Genomic DNA, 17,070 nt, shown 5'->3' on the forward strand with positions numbered 1-17,070 from the left:
GTAACATCCTGTAATACAGCTCATCTACTGTACATCTGACTGCTTTTCAGAAATGCTTTTCAGAGAATTTGACTTCAAAGCATTTAAAACTGGCAAGTGATGGCCTTTTTCAAGCTCGACAGGTAACGTACCTGTTGGTTTATCGTCTCTACACATTCCTTTTTTGCTTGTAAGGTTTCCTTGTTGACTGAGGATGACACCTCAGATAGTTGCCTTTTTGAATTATTGTTTTGATAATGTTACTCATTAGTTATGGCTATAAGCTGAACTAACATCTCCCACTGCACAACACACACGCTGCATAGCTGGAACTTCTCACCGGTTACTGACATGATGTAACCACATGACATTTCCCATAAAATCAGACTGGACAGCTCAAACTAAATCATTAAGGCAAGGACAGATTTTTGAACACTGACTTTTTCTATATTCTCCCTCAATTCTTGATTTTAACAAAACATGTCCCTTTTTTCAAGGTACATTTAGATCTCAAACGAGAACAAACAAAGTTTATGCAGTACAATTTAGTAACAGGTTCATTGTTACTAAATTGTAACATATTGAGAGATGATTCAGCCTTAAGGGACCGTCGTCATAATGTTGGTCTTGATTGATATCCAAATACTAGTAAAATCTTGGTTATGCTTTATTTTAAGGTGACGTTACAGTATAATTGCACAAATAATGAGTAATATTAATTAACTACATGTACTTACTATAGGGTTAGGGTTTGGTATAGAGTTAGTAATTTGTATTTATGCATAATTCACTGTTATTACTAGGCTATGGTAAGTAATGTATCTATGTCAATAATATTACCCAATTCTGCAGAGGAATGAGGAAACCAGGGTTTTTCCCAAGAAGTTGGGCTACTTTTAAACGGTTGCCGTGCGTGGGTTGATTTTCCTTCTTTTTTTTTTCCGGGTTAAAGGTTTGACTGTGACATATTGCATAAATTATATTTGATATGCTTTTATTGAAATATTATATATTCTATCAATGTTAAAACTGCTAGATGTTTTGTGAAGGAGGGCCACTGTTAGGGAGCCTTTGAGTTTTGTTAATGATCACTACGATATAGTGGTTTTCAATATGCATAACAGTGTAAAATATGTATTTTAGGTATGGGAAGGGCATATTTTGAGTTTTGATATTTGGGATGTGGTCTTTGGGCTCTTTTTGATTGGCCATTGGGCTAGTTTAGTTATGCAGACCTGGCAACCCTGGAGGAAACGAAGTGATGGTTAAATGAGCAGATAACTTTCTCGACAGTTTCTCGCAAATTGCAAAAAGACCACATTATCTACATAGGCTACTTGTTATTAAAGCCGGCATGATCAAACAGAAGTTGCAATAGTATTTTCTTCCCTATTTTGATGTAGGCTATCCGAGTCAAACTATAGACTGTAAACAAAAAAACTTCTCAAACAAGAAATATGTAGGGAGGGCGGGACTTGATTTTGCCCACGGGGAATTAATTGGAAGTTTGTATGATTGTGGTTTGCTACTGTAGATCTCATGAGAGTGACAGGTTGCCCCGCCCTCGAGCCAGTAAACACATCATCAGTGAAGAAGACGAGAGGGGGGAAGTAATTTTGATTAACGATTAGGTGGGCATATACTTTTTTTTTAAAAAATAACAATGTGCATGGATAAATAATTTATAATAATACTGCAATATTCCATAAAAAAAAAATAACTGTCAAATGAAATAATTTTGATTTCATGGTGACTTTAACTTGAGAAAACAAACACAGCACACAACAAGATTAAACAGTAACAGCAAATTAATAGTAATTAATATAAGTCTAGCCTATGTAGCCTCCTTGTATCAACTGGATTTTTCCCATTTAATTTAAAATCGCTTCAGATGGAATGAATCTCACAAATGCTGAGGTTCCGATGAAAAGTCACGTTTAATTCAATTATATTTATCTTTTACTATGGTCAAGAGGGAAATTAAAGATGGGAAAGCAAATATCCTACCCTATATGTTGCTTGCAACAATAAGCCATGTATTTCTCTTGCCTGCAGAATATAATTATATGATAGTCCCTTTTGGTTGTTTGGTTAGTTTGGTTGTAGTTTCGGCATCTGCCAGCAGGTGTTGCGATGTTAAACAGCCTCTGTGTCAGTGTGACTCCAGCCAATGACGTCCCTTCAGAGGCTGTATTTGCGGAAATACTTCAGTACAGATGGTCTTGAGGTGAGGGTGCTGCTGCTTTCACTGTCGTAAGTATTTTAAACCTTTATTTAGTGTCTACTTTTTCTATATGTTTGTTCCCTCGTCTAAAAATACTTGTGCTAACCTAGATAGCAAACTAGCATGCTAAGCGCTATTTTGTTTTGTCGAATGTGCGACCATCCCAAATCACGCTGTCAAATAACGTTAGTCCCTGTAACATTACTAATAAAAATACGGTCGTCTTTGTGAACGTGTTTCTGAAGCGAATATATGTCAAAGAAATTAAAAATAACTCCATTTCGGTTAGCCATAAATCCCTTCTCCCAAATTTCTGTTGACTTGAAATATACAGATGTGTCTAATGTCAACTGTCACTTGAAATGCTCATTTTAAGGAATGATGAACCGACTTCAAATTATTTAAGACGATAAGGGATAATATATAGTTATCCCAATAATACCACATTGATGATCTTGTAGTGCAGTTAGACCCCCACCCAGCCATGACATTCAATGTTATTTCTTTCGACTTAGTCAAAATGTAAAACAAACAGATTGAACATATTTAGAATACAGGACAATACATTCGTAAACAATACACTTTATGAATTGTTTGACGTGGCAAGGACAAGACAAGGTCCTGTTACAGAAGAAACCGATGACGAAATGCACACAGCAGACCTAAACCACTGAAGTGTGTCAACACGAAACATGAGAAGTATAGAGAGAGGAGGGTGGAGGTGTACAGAAGCTGTGTGATAAGGAAACCGAACAGTGTTATTCAGGGTGGATAAACCTGAGACAGACTAACCGGTAACACTTGCCAGTGAGTTAATTGATGAATTAAATGTTTTGTGTGTAAATGCATATTTTATAATTCTAACATATGGCCTGTATTCTTGTTTTCAAAGCATCCCAGGTGCGCCTGAAGTGGGTTGAGTGAATAGAAGTATTGTGCAGAGCTGTAATCTAGACAAAGTAAGTATGATAAAATGCTCACTACATTTTACTATTCTTCACAGTGCTATGATTAGTCTAAGATTAAATTGTTTTCATTCTCACTGTTTTGAACAACTGTTTAGCTTTTTTGCGGTTCACTTTAATATTACTGCCGTGTGACCAATGCATTTATAAAAGTATCAGTAATTTATGTGTTTACACATGGCATTAAGATGCATTTTCGTCAATCGTAAGTTGACGACACTAAATAAAACGTTTTGAGCTTGTCCACTTTTGAACACTTCCAGAGGTAGTCGAAAACGCATTCGACCGGATTGCTTTCATAGTGTAAAGGCTCATGTGATCGAATGTGTTCAAACCGCCACAGAAGACCATCTACTCTCCGTCTACTGAACTAACGCGTAAACATTATGGGAAGAGCTCTAGCCAGACGGGATTTAAACTTTGTCGGCTGGAGACTCAAGTTTGGTTTTAAGACGAAAAACGTACCAATCACAATGTTCTCTCAGCATTCCTGATTTCTAACACACACTCACAGTGTTCGCCGTGATCTTGCGTCTGTCAGAGCGGAAACTAAAGCTGATGCTCTCCGTATGTTTTTCTGTTTTCTCTGGTCGTGTTCATATGTAAATTGCGTGAGCTTATTTTGTCCATTAGATCGAAAGATCTGAAAAACTAAACAAAACATAGATTTACCGCCCATAGACCCTCACCTCGAAGAAATCAGGACAGAAGTGGTTGAAAGTGGACAAAAGAGACGGATTAAAACACCAGGTGTAAACGGGAATGTGTCTCCCTCGTCTACTTGTGATCCGATCCACCAAAACGCATCTTAATACCAGGTGTATACCAGTTAATACATGGTCAAGAAAAAGTCACATAAACCATTCTAATACAACTGTTTTTTTTTTTTACAGACCTGTCACAACAGTTACTTCAACTGAAGTATTTTTTCTCTTCAGATGGAAAAATGAACAAAAAAACAGATGAAAGAGACTTTTGGAGGAACTATATTCAACTTTAAGAGTGATTGTTGAAGTTCGAGCAGATGCTCAGATGTCTCTTGTTTGCCGTTCTCTGGATTTCACCCCAAACTAAACTTCAGTCATGGGACTCTTTCCCTCCATGTCCAAGATCATGAGGAAGGGGAAGATTCTGTTTCTTCTACTGGTGTGCCTTTGCGTTGTAGCATGGATAGCAACATTCTCAAATGATGACACAGTTAAAACTGCCCAGGAGGGATCAAATCAACCTGGCGACGTTAAGAGTGTCGGGGGCTTTCGTCAGCTGGAGCTGGAGTCAGAGATGATGCAGAGCGTAGAGGAGCGTGTGGAGGAGCGTGTAGAGGAGCATTTAGAGGAGCAGTCTCCCAAACAGAGCTGTCCAGAGCATTCGCCCCTACTCCGTGAGTGTGCTCTCATTTTATCTTTAACACGTTTTTGTGGGTTAATCTTGACTGAGGGTGTGTTCACACTTGTAGTTCTGTTCGCTTGGTTAGTTTGGTCCAGACCAAAAATCCAAAAAATGCTGTGCTCTGGGGTAAATGCGCTCGTTGTGTGTGCATAGCCGAAACTATGATGGTGTTTTGACCAGCTGAGAACACGTGAAGAGATCATAAACTGTGTAAAGGAGTCAAAACAGCAGCAGGAATCCCTCCGTCACACACACACACACACACACACACACAGATCTGCTGTGAGGAGACACGGTTCTGACGCCTGTACTGAACTGTGATGAGCAACATCGCCATTATGATGAGAAAAAACAGGCATGTTTGAGCATTCTGTCCTTGTTAGGGTCGCATCTTGTGACATCATGTCCTGTTTTTGGTTCGTTTAGATGTCTTTGGTCCGTGTTGAGTTCATATTTCATTCGAACCGCACCAGAGTTCGTTTGGAAGCGGAGAGAGACTCATCTTTTCAGCGTCTCGATCCTCTTGTTTGCTGCACCAGGGTTCAGATGGCAGTGTTCACACTTATTCAGATGAACCGCACCAACAGAGCAATCGCACCAGGGTTCGTTTTAATCCAACCAAACATGCCAAGTGTGAACACACCCTTTAAAAAGAACACAACATTGACCAACGACATCTAAACGAACCAAAAACAGGATGTGATTTCACAAGATGTGACCCTATAAAGGACAGAATGCTCAACCTGTTTTTTTCTCGTCATATTGGTGATGTTGCCCATCACAGTTCAGTGGATGCAATGTCCACATTCAAGCGTTTCATACAGTGGGCTTTAAACAGCTCATCATTTTGCAGCAGATTTAGTTTACAAATAACTGATAGTCAAGACCTAAATATGATTTCCATTTACAGTGATTACTAAAATTTGGCTTTAGTAAGTTATTTTTCACACCATCTGTCGCGCACACACTCAAGCTCTGAGGATTTTGAGATGAACAACTTGGCGAATTGTTAACTCTCTTTGACTGGAGCGAGAACATCTGCAGTCAGACCAGTCCAATTCACCAATGAATCATTCAGTGCGATTCGCGAACCGATTCAACAGGTTAATTGAAAAGTGTCAATTTCAATGGTGTCAATTTCTTCAGTTTGATATAATGAGAAACAATGTGTTTTTATGAAGTATGATATTACTCTTTGGACTGTGGTAAAGTAAAAGTTTCCCAAAATTAAAATCTCAGTAGTAAAGATACTTGAAATTTTTTACTTGCGTACAGTAACGAAGTAAAAGCGCATTTGTTGCAGTCCATTGCATCTCATTTTGTGTTTCATGGAAAAAATAAATGATACCGAATTGGAATTACATGTGGATATATATATATTTTTAGCATATCCTCTAAACATTTGGAAATCTTAGGTCTGTGCAAAATGAGCTGATAATGCTGGGTAAAGATGAGAAACCATGAAACTGCAACTCTGAGAGAAATGTGTGAGAATCTCACAACCACCTCTATGTGAATGTCAATGTTTACACATTTTTTTCTTTTTTCGTTCCACAGCTGCTTGCTAATTTGGGCTTGTTTCCAAAGATGGGGCCCTGTAATTAATGTGGGCCCCAGCTGGTGCTGTATTTAAAGACTGCACCTGGGTTGTGGGCCTTTCACTTACTTGCGGTTTATTTTTTTTCTGCTTTTTCTGCTCCACAGGAGGTTCTTTAAAGCTGTCATTTGAGCCCTCGCTGACGATGGAGCAGGTAGAGAGTGAAAACGGGGAGGTCGTGGAGGGTCAATATAACCCCACTGACTGTACGGCCAGACAGAGCGTGGCCATCCTCATCCCTCACCGAAACCGAGAGAAGCACCTGCTCTACCTCCTCTACCACCTTCACCCTTTCTTACAGAGACAGCAGCTTCACTACGCCATCTATGTCATTCACCAGGTAGGCGAAACTCCCATTAGCTCTGGCGGAAGTTGAGAGTTTTTGTAGTCATATAATCATTGTTGCTAGGATTTGTTTCTTGGTGCCATTTTTAGTGGGTTCAGGTGCTAGTAAAGGTTTCTTGGACCAAAATCATAATTTCGTTTTTTTATGACCATTTCCTACCTTCTCTCTGACTTTAAACGGAACCATTTATTTGCTTTAATTAAGACTTAAACATAAACGCCCTCTTCATATGTGAAATGCGTAACAGTGTTTACCTTGCCTAATGGCTTTGCTGTGGCGTCCATTATAGTTTGCACTGGCCCATCCTTAAATAAGTCTGTTTGCAAAGTCTGCTGCACATTGTTACACACATTCACCAAACAAACTAACTGTTTAAGAATAAAAGTGCATTTGGATGATACTCTTTTTGTTCTTTAGTTATACAAAAACTGGAATGATGGTATTGTTGTCTTCTCCTCATTATTACACTGGGACTGAGGAAGCCAAGTTTTTAGCTATTGAATTACCATTTTTGACTTGTAAATGTGGGCAGTTATTTGATAATGTGTTTAGTCTGATAGTCACACATAACAGTCTGTTTTTGCAGCTTAATGTCAGCATATGGTCTTTTGGACTGAAGAGGGAGTTTTGAGTTTTAAAATCAAACTTTCCACATCATGATATGACACTTTTAACAACAGCAGAGAAAAGTACCACCAGCTGATGCTGGTAAAATAAATATATTGCATTGTACAATTTTCATTGAGGAAATGTAATGTGAAGTAAAAGTGATTCAAGGTCTTTTGAAAGGTACACATCCTCATGTCATTCATTTTTTTGCCAAAAGCTCTGTCAGTAATTCTGTTAAGCTCCTACAACAATTCTTTTCTTGCTTAAAATAACAACTCTAAGGCCCATTCACTCCAAGAACAACAACTATAACTACTTATATAACTACTTAAATACTTGAGCTCTTTAAAGCAGGATGGATTCCGATTTCGTCATTGTTTTTATCGTTCACCAGCTGGAAAACAATTGTTCTGAAAGTGATTCCAACTATATTGTTTCTCTGTGCTGTTATCGTTATAGCTGTGGTCTGGACTGTGCTATTCCTTTATATTTTAGAAGGATTTTTACAACTATATCGTTAAAGTTATCGTTCTTGGTGTGAACGGGCCTTTAGTCTTCATGTCCCCGACACAGCATACACCTAAAGTAATTTATTCAAATAATTTCTTGGATTTACCTTTATGGTTTTATAAACATTTCACGGGGGTAGAATCACATGAATAATAATTTTCGTACTGTAACACAGTTACTAATGTTGAAACATTTGTCTTACTTTGTCCGCTTTCCATTCTCACTGGTGTTTTTTTAAAACTATATAACAGTAATATATTATTATAATCATTGTCAGTATTATACTATTTTGCATCAGTAATGTATTCTGTCTTAAATTGTATCACTGTCATGTAACCCTTTTTAAGGCCATCTGATCAAACCCATTTTACAGTTCTGTCTCTCTACATGCATACTAAAGTATTGAGGGGTAGCTAAAAGTAGTAACACCACTAGTTGAACTACATTTTTCTGTAGTGATAAGTAGTTCAGTTGTTCAAAACAAGATTACTTGCCAGTGTGACAAAACACTACATCACCTTTTTGTAATATTAAAACAGAAAGTAATAATCAAACACTCACCTAAAATATCCATTTTCTCATATGATGCACTGGGGACAAACCCATTTTGCATTAGTTTGTGTATATGTGATAATAGTTTTTACACATATTCTTCCTTCTGTCATTTCACTAAAAATGGAGCAAGCAGTTCATCTCCTGTCATTCCACATTCCAAACAAAAAATGTTGGTAATCTTCCAAATGTTAAAAAGTTCCGTGTGTTAAGACTTTATTATACTTTAGTAGTTTATAAAGTATAAACTCACTGTGTGTGTGTGTGTCCTATAGGCTGGAGATGCTACATTTAACAGGGCAAAGTTATTAAATGTTGGCTACCTCGAGGCCCTGAAAGACCTGAGCTGGGACTGTTTCATCTTCCATGATGTTGATCTGGTTCCTGAGAATGATCATAACTTATACATGTGTGGGGAACAGCCTAAGCACTTAGTAGTGGGGAGGAATTCCACTGGCTACAAGTGAGTATTACTGTCTCCATTTAACAAACACGTTACAGGCCATTCTGGGCTTTGACCCAACAACATTTGGGTTAGAAATACAACACTAATCAGTTAGCAGTACTGTCAGTTAAAGCAACAGAAGTGACAAGTAGTAACAGTACTAGTTAACAACATTTTTCAGTAGTTCAGCTGTTTGCAAAACATAGATTACGGACCACAGGGCTGGTGGAAAAAACTACACGGAGAGACAGACCAGTGTCCGCATTTCTGAATGGGTCAAGACACATACATCTGTTTTTGTGATGAGCTGCCAGTGTCCGAAAGTGTGACATCTTTGCATCAACAGTATTTGTTCAGTTTAGTTCTGTACACATTATACAGATTTTGTCTAAAGTTCTGTGCAAAAGTCTTTGGCGCGTGTTGCCACCTGGATTTCACTGTGCTTTTTATGGATTTTTGAAACCCAAAATTATGGAATTTTTCTTTCCTTTAAGGCACTTAAATCTAGCCTGGGAAAACCCAGACAACTTCCGGCAAATTTAGATTTGCTCTGCAAGTAGTCTGGCAAAGAGCTCATTCAAGCCCATTTCCATGGCCTCGAAATCGCGGCACCAATCAGGAACGTTGAGGCGGGCTTTACAAGATCACGATCGCTCTGATTGGTTTTAGGTCTATCCAATTGCGCCCAGAGGCATTTGAGCGACGTCCACTCCGTTGGTGAAGCGCACCAACTTTTAAATGCATTATTATATTCAAATTGCAAACACATGAGGACAGTCTCCATGAAAGACCCACTGGCAGATGAACGTGCTACTACATTTCTCTCCGAAACGGTAGGAAATGAAATTAGATTTAATAGAGGATTAACAAGATGATTGACAAGATGATTGACAGGGCAGTTTACGTGACAGGATACACGCGACAGATCCGTCCGAAAGATGACGAAGTAGTATGTCCCAAAGCTTGCCTACTTTTTTGCTACACATTCAAAAGTAAATACATTTTCTTCGCAAAAAGAGTACATGCTTTTATGGCGTAGTGTAACTTTGGGACAACTCGTGTAACTCGTTATGGCTTTATACGATGCCGATCGCTCTGATTGGTTTTAGGAGTTTTAGGTCTATCCAATTGCGCCCAGAGGCATTTGAGCGACGTCCGTTGGTGACGCCCCTTTGGAAATGAGTTATTAAAGAAGCTTTGCCAGACCATAACTCAGTTACTACTGAGAATGGTCTGGTTTTAACCAGGCTAACTTAAATCTGCTTACTTTAAAGGAGCATTGCGTAAGTTCTGAAATTTCTAACCGTTACTGACACCAGTGGCCGTTAGAGAGACTGCAGCCAGTCTCATGCTCGTTCTCGGTGCGCACGCTCGTACGAGCACGACACATTTGGCTAGCATGCTATCGTTAGCATTACACCACAAAAACAATAAAATAATATATTGCAAATGGCCTTAAATATAAAATAATATATTGCAAACTATGTCTTACCTTTGCAGTAAAAATAAAGCCAGCTCGGGGTCTGTTTTTATACCCAGCGCTGACCGAAGCTCCTCCAAGAATCAAATGGCGCTCCGATGTTGACTCTTGTCTTTGCCCGACGCCGGTCACTCTCTATTTTGGCCACACTAGATAAGGCTTTTTTTTTTTTTTTTTTTACTTACGAGGAGTTTCCGTGGGTGTCTGGATTGTGCTGGAGGCTGGTCGCTTCTTTGCATCCGCAGAGTCCATTTGAAAACACTACTGCTAGCGATTGCCGCTGCTTACTAATGGCTGCCGTACGGATGTAAGCCCAAGGAGACGAGAACGCGCATGATGTCACATTTTGTGAATTTTCGCACCAATTCGGACCCGACTCCTCCACACACAATTGAGCCTACAGGCTGATAGAGGCAACCGTGGTGGACAGTCAAGGTGTCATTCTTTCTATTACATTATGGTTGGCTCATAAATGTACAAATGAAAACTCTATCTTAAAGATTTTTTTAAGTAAAAACCTACACATAGCCCCTAGATAGAATAGATAGAATGTACTGTAAATCAGAGGCAGGACAGCTGAACACATTCATTTGTTTGGGTTCAGAATTATGAATTTTGATAAGCTAATATTGCTTGTCCTCCACTTAGGTTAACAATCTTTGCAGAAAAATTGCGTCGCTTCCTTGATTTTTGCATTAAATTCTGCGATTTCAAAAATCACTAAATCTTGGATGGATTGGCATTTGTTTTAGCGATCAATTAACCTGTTCTATATGTAGATAATTGTATTTTGTTTTATGATATTTTTATGACATGAAAGAAGCTAAAAGAATTGTTTACTGTAAACTGTTAAGTTATACCACTTCGGTTATCCCCCGAAAACTAGGGCTTGCTTATTTTTGGGCTTGTGTTTTTAAGACCAGCGGCCAGTTGCAAAAACATAGCCATTATGTTAAGACTGTGTCTTAAGTGCTAGTATCTACACTAGGTAACTGACTTTAAAAAGTTATGAACAGTCTTTAAGAAAAAAAAAAGTGATGACTAACTTCTAAGACTAGTCTTAGCAGTTTATCCAACCGGCCTCAGGTCATTTATTTCTCCAGCTCACTCAGTTTTTAAGGGAGATTGCAGGTAGGTTGTATTGTATTAAGCATCTCAGAGATTGTTTTTCAAAATATGGTAGTCAAACGCTTGATATTCTCTGTTCTCCATTAGTATTTAGCTACATCAAATATAATGCACCCTAAGTCATTTCTTAATTGCATCACTGAGTTATTTTGTGAAATGACATGTTATAGTTCTTGTTTAATATTTAAAAGACATTCATCACTTTTTGCCACTGACTTCCCAGACTCCGATACAAAGGTTACTTTGGGGGGGTTTCGGCCATGACGACGGAGCAGTTCCACTTGGTGAATGGCTTCCCAAACTCTTACTGGGGCTGGGGTGGAGAGGACGATGACCTGAGGAAAAGGTAAGATGAACTTAGGACACCGTTTAGGATGTGCACCAGTGCTACACGCTGATTAAAACCCACTGACTACTATTTATTTTCTTCTAAAGTAGACAAAATTACCAAAATGAAATGTTGCTTTTCAGTTCAGGTTGACATCAGGTTAACATTTTGAAAAGAATCTAATATATAGATGCATGTAGCAGTTTTGAAGTGAGTTCTCTCATTTCTCATCTCTCGTTTGGCCAAAGAGCGTGCTGAAAAAATGTTTTTTAATCATCAAAATCAAAACCTCCAAAAAAGACATGAAAAAGTGCAGAGCCAATTTGTACTTGAGTGTTGAGTGAAGGGAAAAGTTCATTGCCGTTGATACTATCTCTGAACATCGCTGTATACTTCTCATTGTTGATGATTTTAATAGAACCATGTTTTTCAGGGTGGAACTTCAGAAAATGACGATACTGCGGCCGTCTCCTGAAGTGGCGCGCTACACCATGGTCTTTCACAATAGAGACAGCGGCAATCAAGTCAATAAAGACAGGTCAGGTCAAGTGTGAATGAGAAGTAAATGTTGCAATATTAGTGTTACTCTGGTCTTGCAAGAGACCACAGCTAAAGAAAGGAACATTTTTGAGAGCTTTCATTTGTTACATTACAACAAGGAAATTACATTTACATAATCATCATACTAAAACATTATGGTTTAGATCAAATATGTACTGTACAAGTTATAAGCTATTACAACAGTTCAATTATATTTCATGTCCACGAAAAAAAATAATTCAAATGCTAAAAATGTGAAAACCGCCTAAATGAAAAATCTGTGGCACCTGTTTGATGCCATTGTGTTTTGCTATACAAGCCAAACAGGGTTGAAGTTAACTTTTTCACTCATCAGCAAATGTGGCGACTGAATTTAATTTACCAGTCATCCAGAAGTTCTACTAGCCAAACCACGAGTTCTCAGCTGGTCAAAATAATATCATATGTAGCTACGCACATACGAGCGCATTTATCCCAGAACACAGCATTGTTTGGATGTTCTGTCTCAAAATAGGCAATATGTCTTAAAAGCCGACCAATCAGGTTGTGAACATATCCCTATGCCTTTAGGTTCGGTGTTAAAATGCCAATGTGAACGCTGAGTGGACCAGGAGTGCTTTTTGTTTTGTTTTTTTTGTTTTTTTGGTCCAGACCAAACGAATCAAGCGAAAGTGTGAACACACCCTAAAAGCCTTAAATTAGATTTTAAAAACCCACGGATACCCTGTTCTCAGATGCCTAGGTATTAAGAACAGGTTGAAAATCGGCCTCTTGTCTCCATGCAAGTGTATTGTTATGCTTCGTTTAGCAAATGTTGGAGGCAAGCGGGTAGCCATGATATCGCAAGTGAATTTGTCAATCTTAGCCCACCAAATTGGCTAGTGAGTTGATAGTTACCTGCCACCGTTGGGTTTCACCCACATTTGGTGGGATAGTGGGTGTATTTCAAACCCTGATATCAATGTATTTGCTTATCAAAACTATAGGACATTGGGCTTTCATCTGATAAGAAGACATGCGCATAAACTATGATGGAAACATTTACCGAATACGAAAACTCACGTGACTTCACCTCAACAGAGAATGTGATTGATTGGACTAACAGACCAATCGAATTCCACAGCATCTCAACTGTTGGTTTGGTCATTCTGAAATGCCTTAGCCAAACCAATCACATAGTGTATAGAGTAAGCGGGGCGTGCTTAACATAATGACGACAGAGTTGCGACGGTTCCCTGCTACTTGAAAACAAAGAAGAGCTGCTGCTGCTGGAGAACAGTCTTTCAAATCGGCTTTGGCCACGACTCTGGAGGACTTGGAGTTAAGTTTTTCTTTGAGAAAAGAGCAAAGAACGGCACTTAAAGGACAAGTTCGGTATTTTACACTTAAAGCCCTGTTTACTGATCGTTTCTGATGAAATAGAACGGTTAAGATTAAATTTTGGACAAATGCTGCTGTCCCGAGAATTTTAGGTTTCTTTCGCTTTCCCAAACACCAGTAGACTGGGTGTATAGGTGCACTCGAACACTCCTTCCTAAAACACATTAAACTTTCGTTTACAAAGACGTGAAACTCACCGAGTGGTCAGGGGTGTCCACTGATATGCTCACACAAAAATCGCTGCAAAATATGCTTTCCAACAGGTGTTTTACTATTCGTTGTAAAACTGTGGACCTATTTTTCCAAACGCCTCACACCCGCACTTCTTCCGTTGAGAGCTTGAATAATAGACACTCCAGCCCAGTTGGTGGCGATAATGCACCTTTGCAAGCAAACCACTGGCATTTCATTGTTTGCGATCCGCAGTAAAAAATAAAATAAAAATAAACAAGAAGAAGAAGAAAACAACCCCATTTCAGTTTCTGGCGCGGAGTAATACCGTACCTCACAGCACATCCAATGCAAGTCAATGGAGGAGACAAAAACTACGATAAAACCTGTTGGAAAGCATCTTTTGCAGCGATTTTTGTGTGAGCATATCAGTGGACACCCCTGACCACTCGGTGAATTTCACGTCTTTGTAAACGAAAGTTTAATGTGTTTTAGGAAGGAGTGTTCCAGTGCACCTATACACCCAGTCTACTGGTGTTTGGGAAAGCGAAAGAAACCTCAAATTCTCGGGACAGCAGCATTTGTCCAAAATTTAATCTTAACCGTTCTATTTCATCAGAAACGATCTGTAAACAGGGCTTTAAGTGTAAAATACCGAACTTGTCCTTTAAGTCATTCTTAAAAAAGGAAGATGTGTTCGTAGTTTTGCCGGCCAGATTCAAAAGTTGAATCTATCAACTAACGTTAGCTCCGCTGTTGGGAAAACGCTCTGGTTGGTTGAAGCGCTGTCCTATTGCGTGCAGAGGGAATTTGAAAGACAGCCGTTTATCCCGCCGCTCGGATTGAGCCGTGTCTATGGTGAGTTGCCAGACCTAACATCTTGATGTAGGTCTGGCTTGCCAGGCTAGTCAACGCAAGACAACATGACAGCGTTTATTGCGTTTCGTCTGCGTGCTCTGAGACACAAGTCATTTACGATGGAGGAAGAAAGAGCCACAGTGGTTGCTCTATTGCAGCAACTTCCATTTTTATTACAGATATTTTGTGCCAATTTCACAGGAAGTGACTTTTTTTTTTGTTCTTCTCTTGAACACGTGGAATCGCAAATATTTCATGCCATATTCCAATTTTTCACACAAGTTAAATTTGCAACTTTGGATGGAAACATAGCTACTGAAGAGATGCGTAGTTTCAGTGTGGCATCTAACGCTTTGCTTTCACTTCACCCATCACAGGATGCAGCTGTTACGCCGTACTCCCCAGATGTGGAAGAAGGATGGTTTGAATTCCTGTTCTTACAAGGTCCTGTCTATCGACCGAGCCCCACTCTTCATCAACATCACCGTGGACGTCGGCCAGCCTGAGCGTGCTCACTGAGCTGTGAGACTGGATACTCAAGAGACAGCTTGCATTGAAACACAGCATTCACCAGTGCCTGCCAGAGCTAACACCAGGTGTTGTTTCTCCACCCCAGGGTGCACTTACCGATCTGACCTGTAAGATAATATGGCCAGAATACTGATCAAACACTACGTTTAAAGTATTACAATAGTCAAGTAGAATTTAAATAGATCAATCAGGTATACCTTTCATGATTGAAATTTAATATTCATTACTTCTAGTGAACTTCTAGTTTCACATAATGCTTCTGTATGGCTTGTATTCAATTAGGTCATCACAGAAAATGGCAAAACAAGAGTAATGGAAAACAAGAGAGCTGTACCTGACTGGTCGGAAGAGATATGTTATTATGTACAGTATAGGCGCAAATATTGATATAGATGTATATGGGCAGAGCATGTTCTATGATGTTGATTTCAGCTGAACATGCCTCTAATATCGGTCCGGTGGAAACTTGTAGATTATTAGTAGGTGTTTGGGTCCAGGGATAATGTTTAATCAGTTTCATTTCAGTGAAATGTAGCTGTAGATGGGTTTAGGCCAATGTTTAAGACAGAACGGCTGTTCACTCATAAAACTGGGTGGTTAATTTACTGACTTTATGATCAGAGGAAAAAAAGACTTGTGATTACTTCGCATAATATCATATGATGGGCTGTCCTGTCGGGGTTTATATATAAAAACCTTAGAATGATTCATACATTACAGAAACTTTCCAGAAGCCGGGTATGACTTTTAACTGATCTCGACACGCCTGAATTTCAATACAATATGGGCCATCTTATCAAACCAGCTGATTGATGAGTGTGGGGACAGAAATGCAAGTTTGGATTTTATGTGGACGATCATGAACTCTGTATAGTCGACATGGTCATTATCTAGTGTTCTGCTGAAACTTGACAAACGGAAATCAAGCACTCTAGGAAATCAAACCCTAGGCTAAAACAGTGCATGAAGATCAAATTAAGTTACATTTTACTTGTTTTCTACTACGTTTTTGTCATAATTTGATTTTTATTTCAGAAAATAAAGATTTATTATTATTATTATTATTATTTCAGAAAACCTGGTATCACATAAAATCATCTTAACTCAGTTTTTTTTACTTTACATTCTGTGGCACGTGCACATTTAAATGATTTGGGTGTTGTAACTGTGAACATTAGATGAATTTTATACTGTGAAAAAAAAATCATGGGCAAAGGTTTGTGAACATTTAATCAGAATTTTCCACGAATAGGGTGCAAATTGGGATTCTGTTAATTTTTGTATAGCAGTAAGGGCAGAAATCATGTTCTGTGGAATGGGAAATTATTTTTTATATAAATTGTTAACTGCCATGAAATCACTACACGAGTACCTTTAATCACACTGAATATCTCGACAGCCCCCTTGAAATTGTGATTTAAAAAAGAATTATAATTATTCTTTAGTTTAAATAATATATACAGTTTGACATCTTGAGGTTTATCTGAAGGTTTAGCACTTCGTCTGATAAATCTTTGTTGAAAAGGAAACTTAACGCCTGTTTTTGTGCCCTTTTCATGGAAAGTGCTCACCTCTCATGCAGTGTTGAACCTGTGTGTGCGATATTGAGAAAGCCAGTTTACTGATGTTAATACTGCAATAAAGAATGGCATTCAACAAAGACTGCAGCTTTTTTTTCTTTTGTGAAATAGGTTGTATACAAGTTTGCTGGTATAATACCATATATGATCTAAGCATATTTACTACTCATTTATGTTGATTGGTCATGATAAATTTAAATAATTGATCACAAATACATTTATTATAAGAGGACTATCTCTAAGAGATACTGTTGGAAATTGTTAGCTATATATATAGAACAAGTATTGTTCAAAATTCATGTATAACTTTGATGAAAGGTTTTGATCCACTTCAAATGTTGACTACTGAATTTATTTGATGCAGAGTACAAATGCAAACACTTATTATTTGTGCATTAAAGGTGCATTCAGTAGTTTTGGTGCTAAAGTTTAACTGATTAAGGAATAAATAGTTTCTG

The 17,070-nt window shown here is 38.5% G+C and overlaps 1 protein-coding gene across 1 annotated transcript; it reads left to right on the plus strand.

Annotated features, from left to right (window-relative positions):
* The first annotated feature begins 2,140 nt into the window (after positions 1-2,140).
* b4galt4 (UDP-Gal:betaGlcNAc beta 1,4- galactosyltransferase, polypeptide 4) lies at positions 2,141-16,687 on the plus strand. Its single transcript, XM_079872737.1, has 8 exons — positions 2,141-2,232; positions 3,096-3,162; positions 4,062-4,549; positions 6,262-6,494; positions 8,447-8,634; positions 11,448-11,570; positions 11,986-12,090; positions 14,879-16,687. The coding sequence occupies exons 3-8, from the start codon at positions 4,252-4,254 to the stop codon at positions 15,018-15,020; spliced, it is 1,089 nt and encodes a 362-aa protein (XP_079728863.1). The 5' UTR covers positions 2,141-2,232; positions 3,096-3,162; positions 4,062-4,251; the 3' UTR covers positions 15,021-16,687.
* Positions 16,688-17,070: the final 383 nt, after the last annotated feature.

The sequence above is a fragment of the Squalius cephalus genome (genome assembly GCF_949319135.1).
Source record: "Squalius cephalus genome assembly, chromosome: 5".
Lineage (NCBI taxonomy): Eukaryota > Metazoa > Chordata > Actinopteri > Cypriniformes > Leuciscidae > Squalius > Squalius cephalus.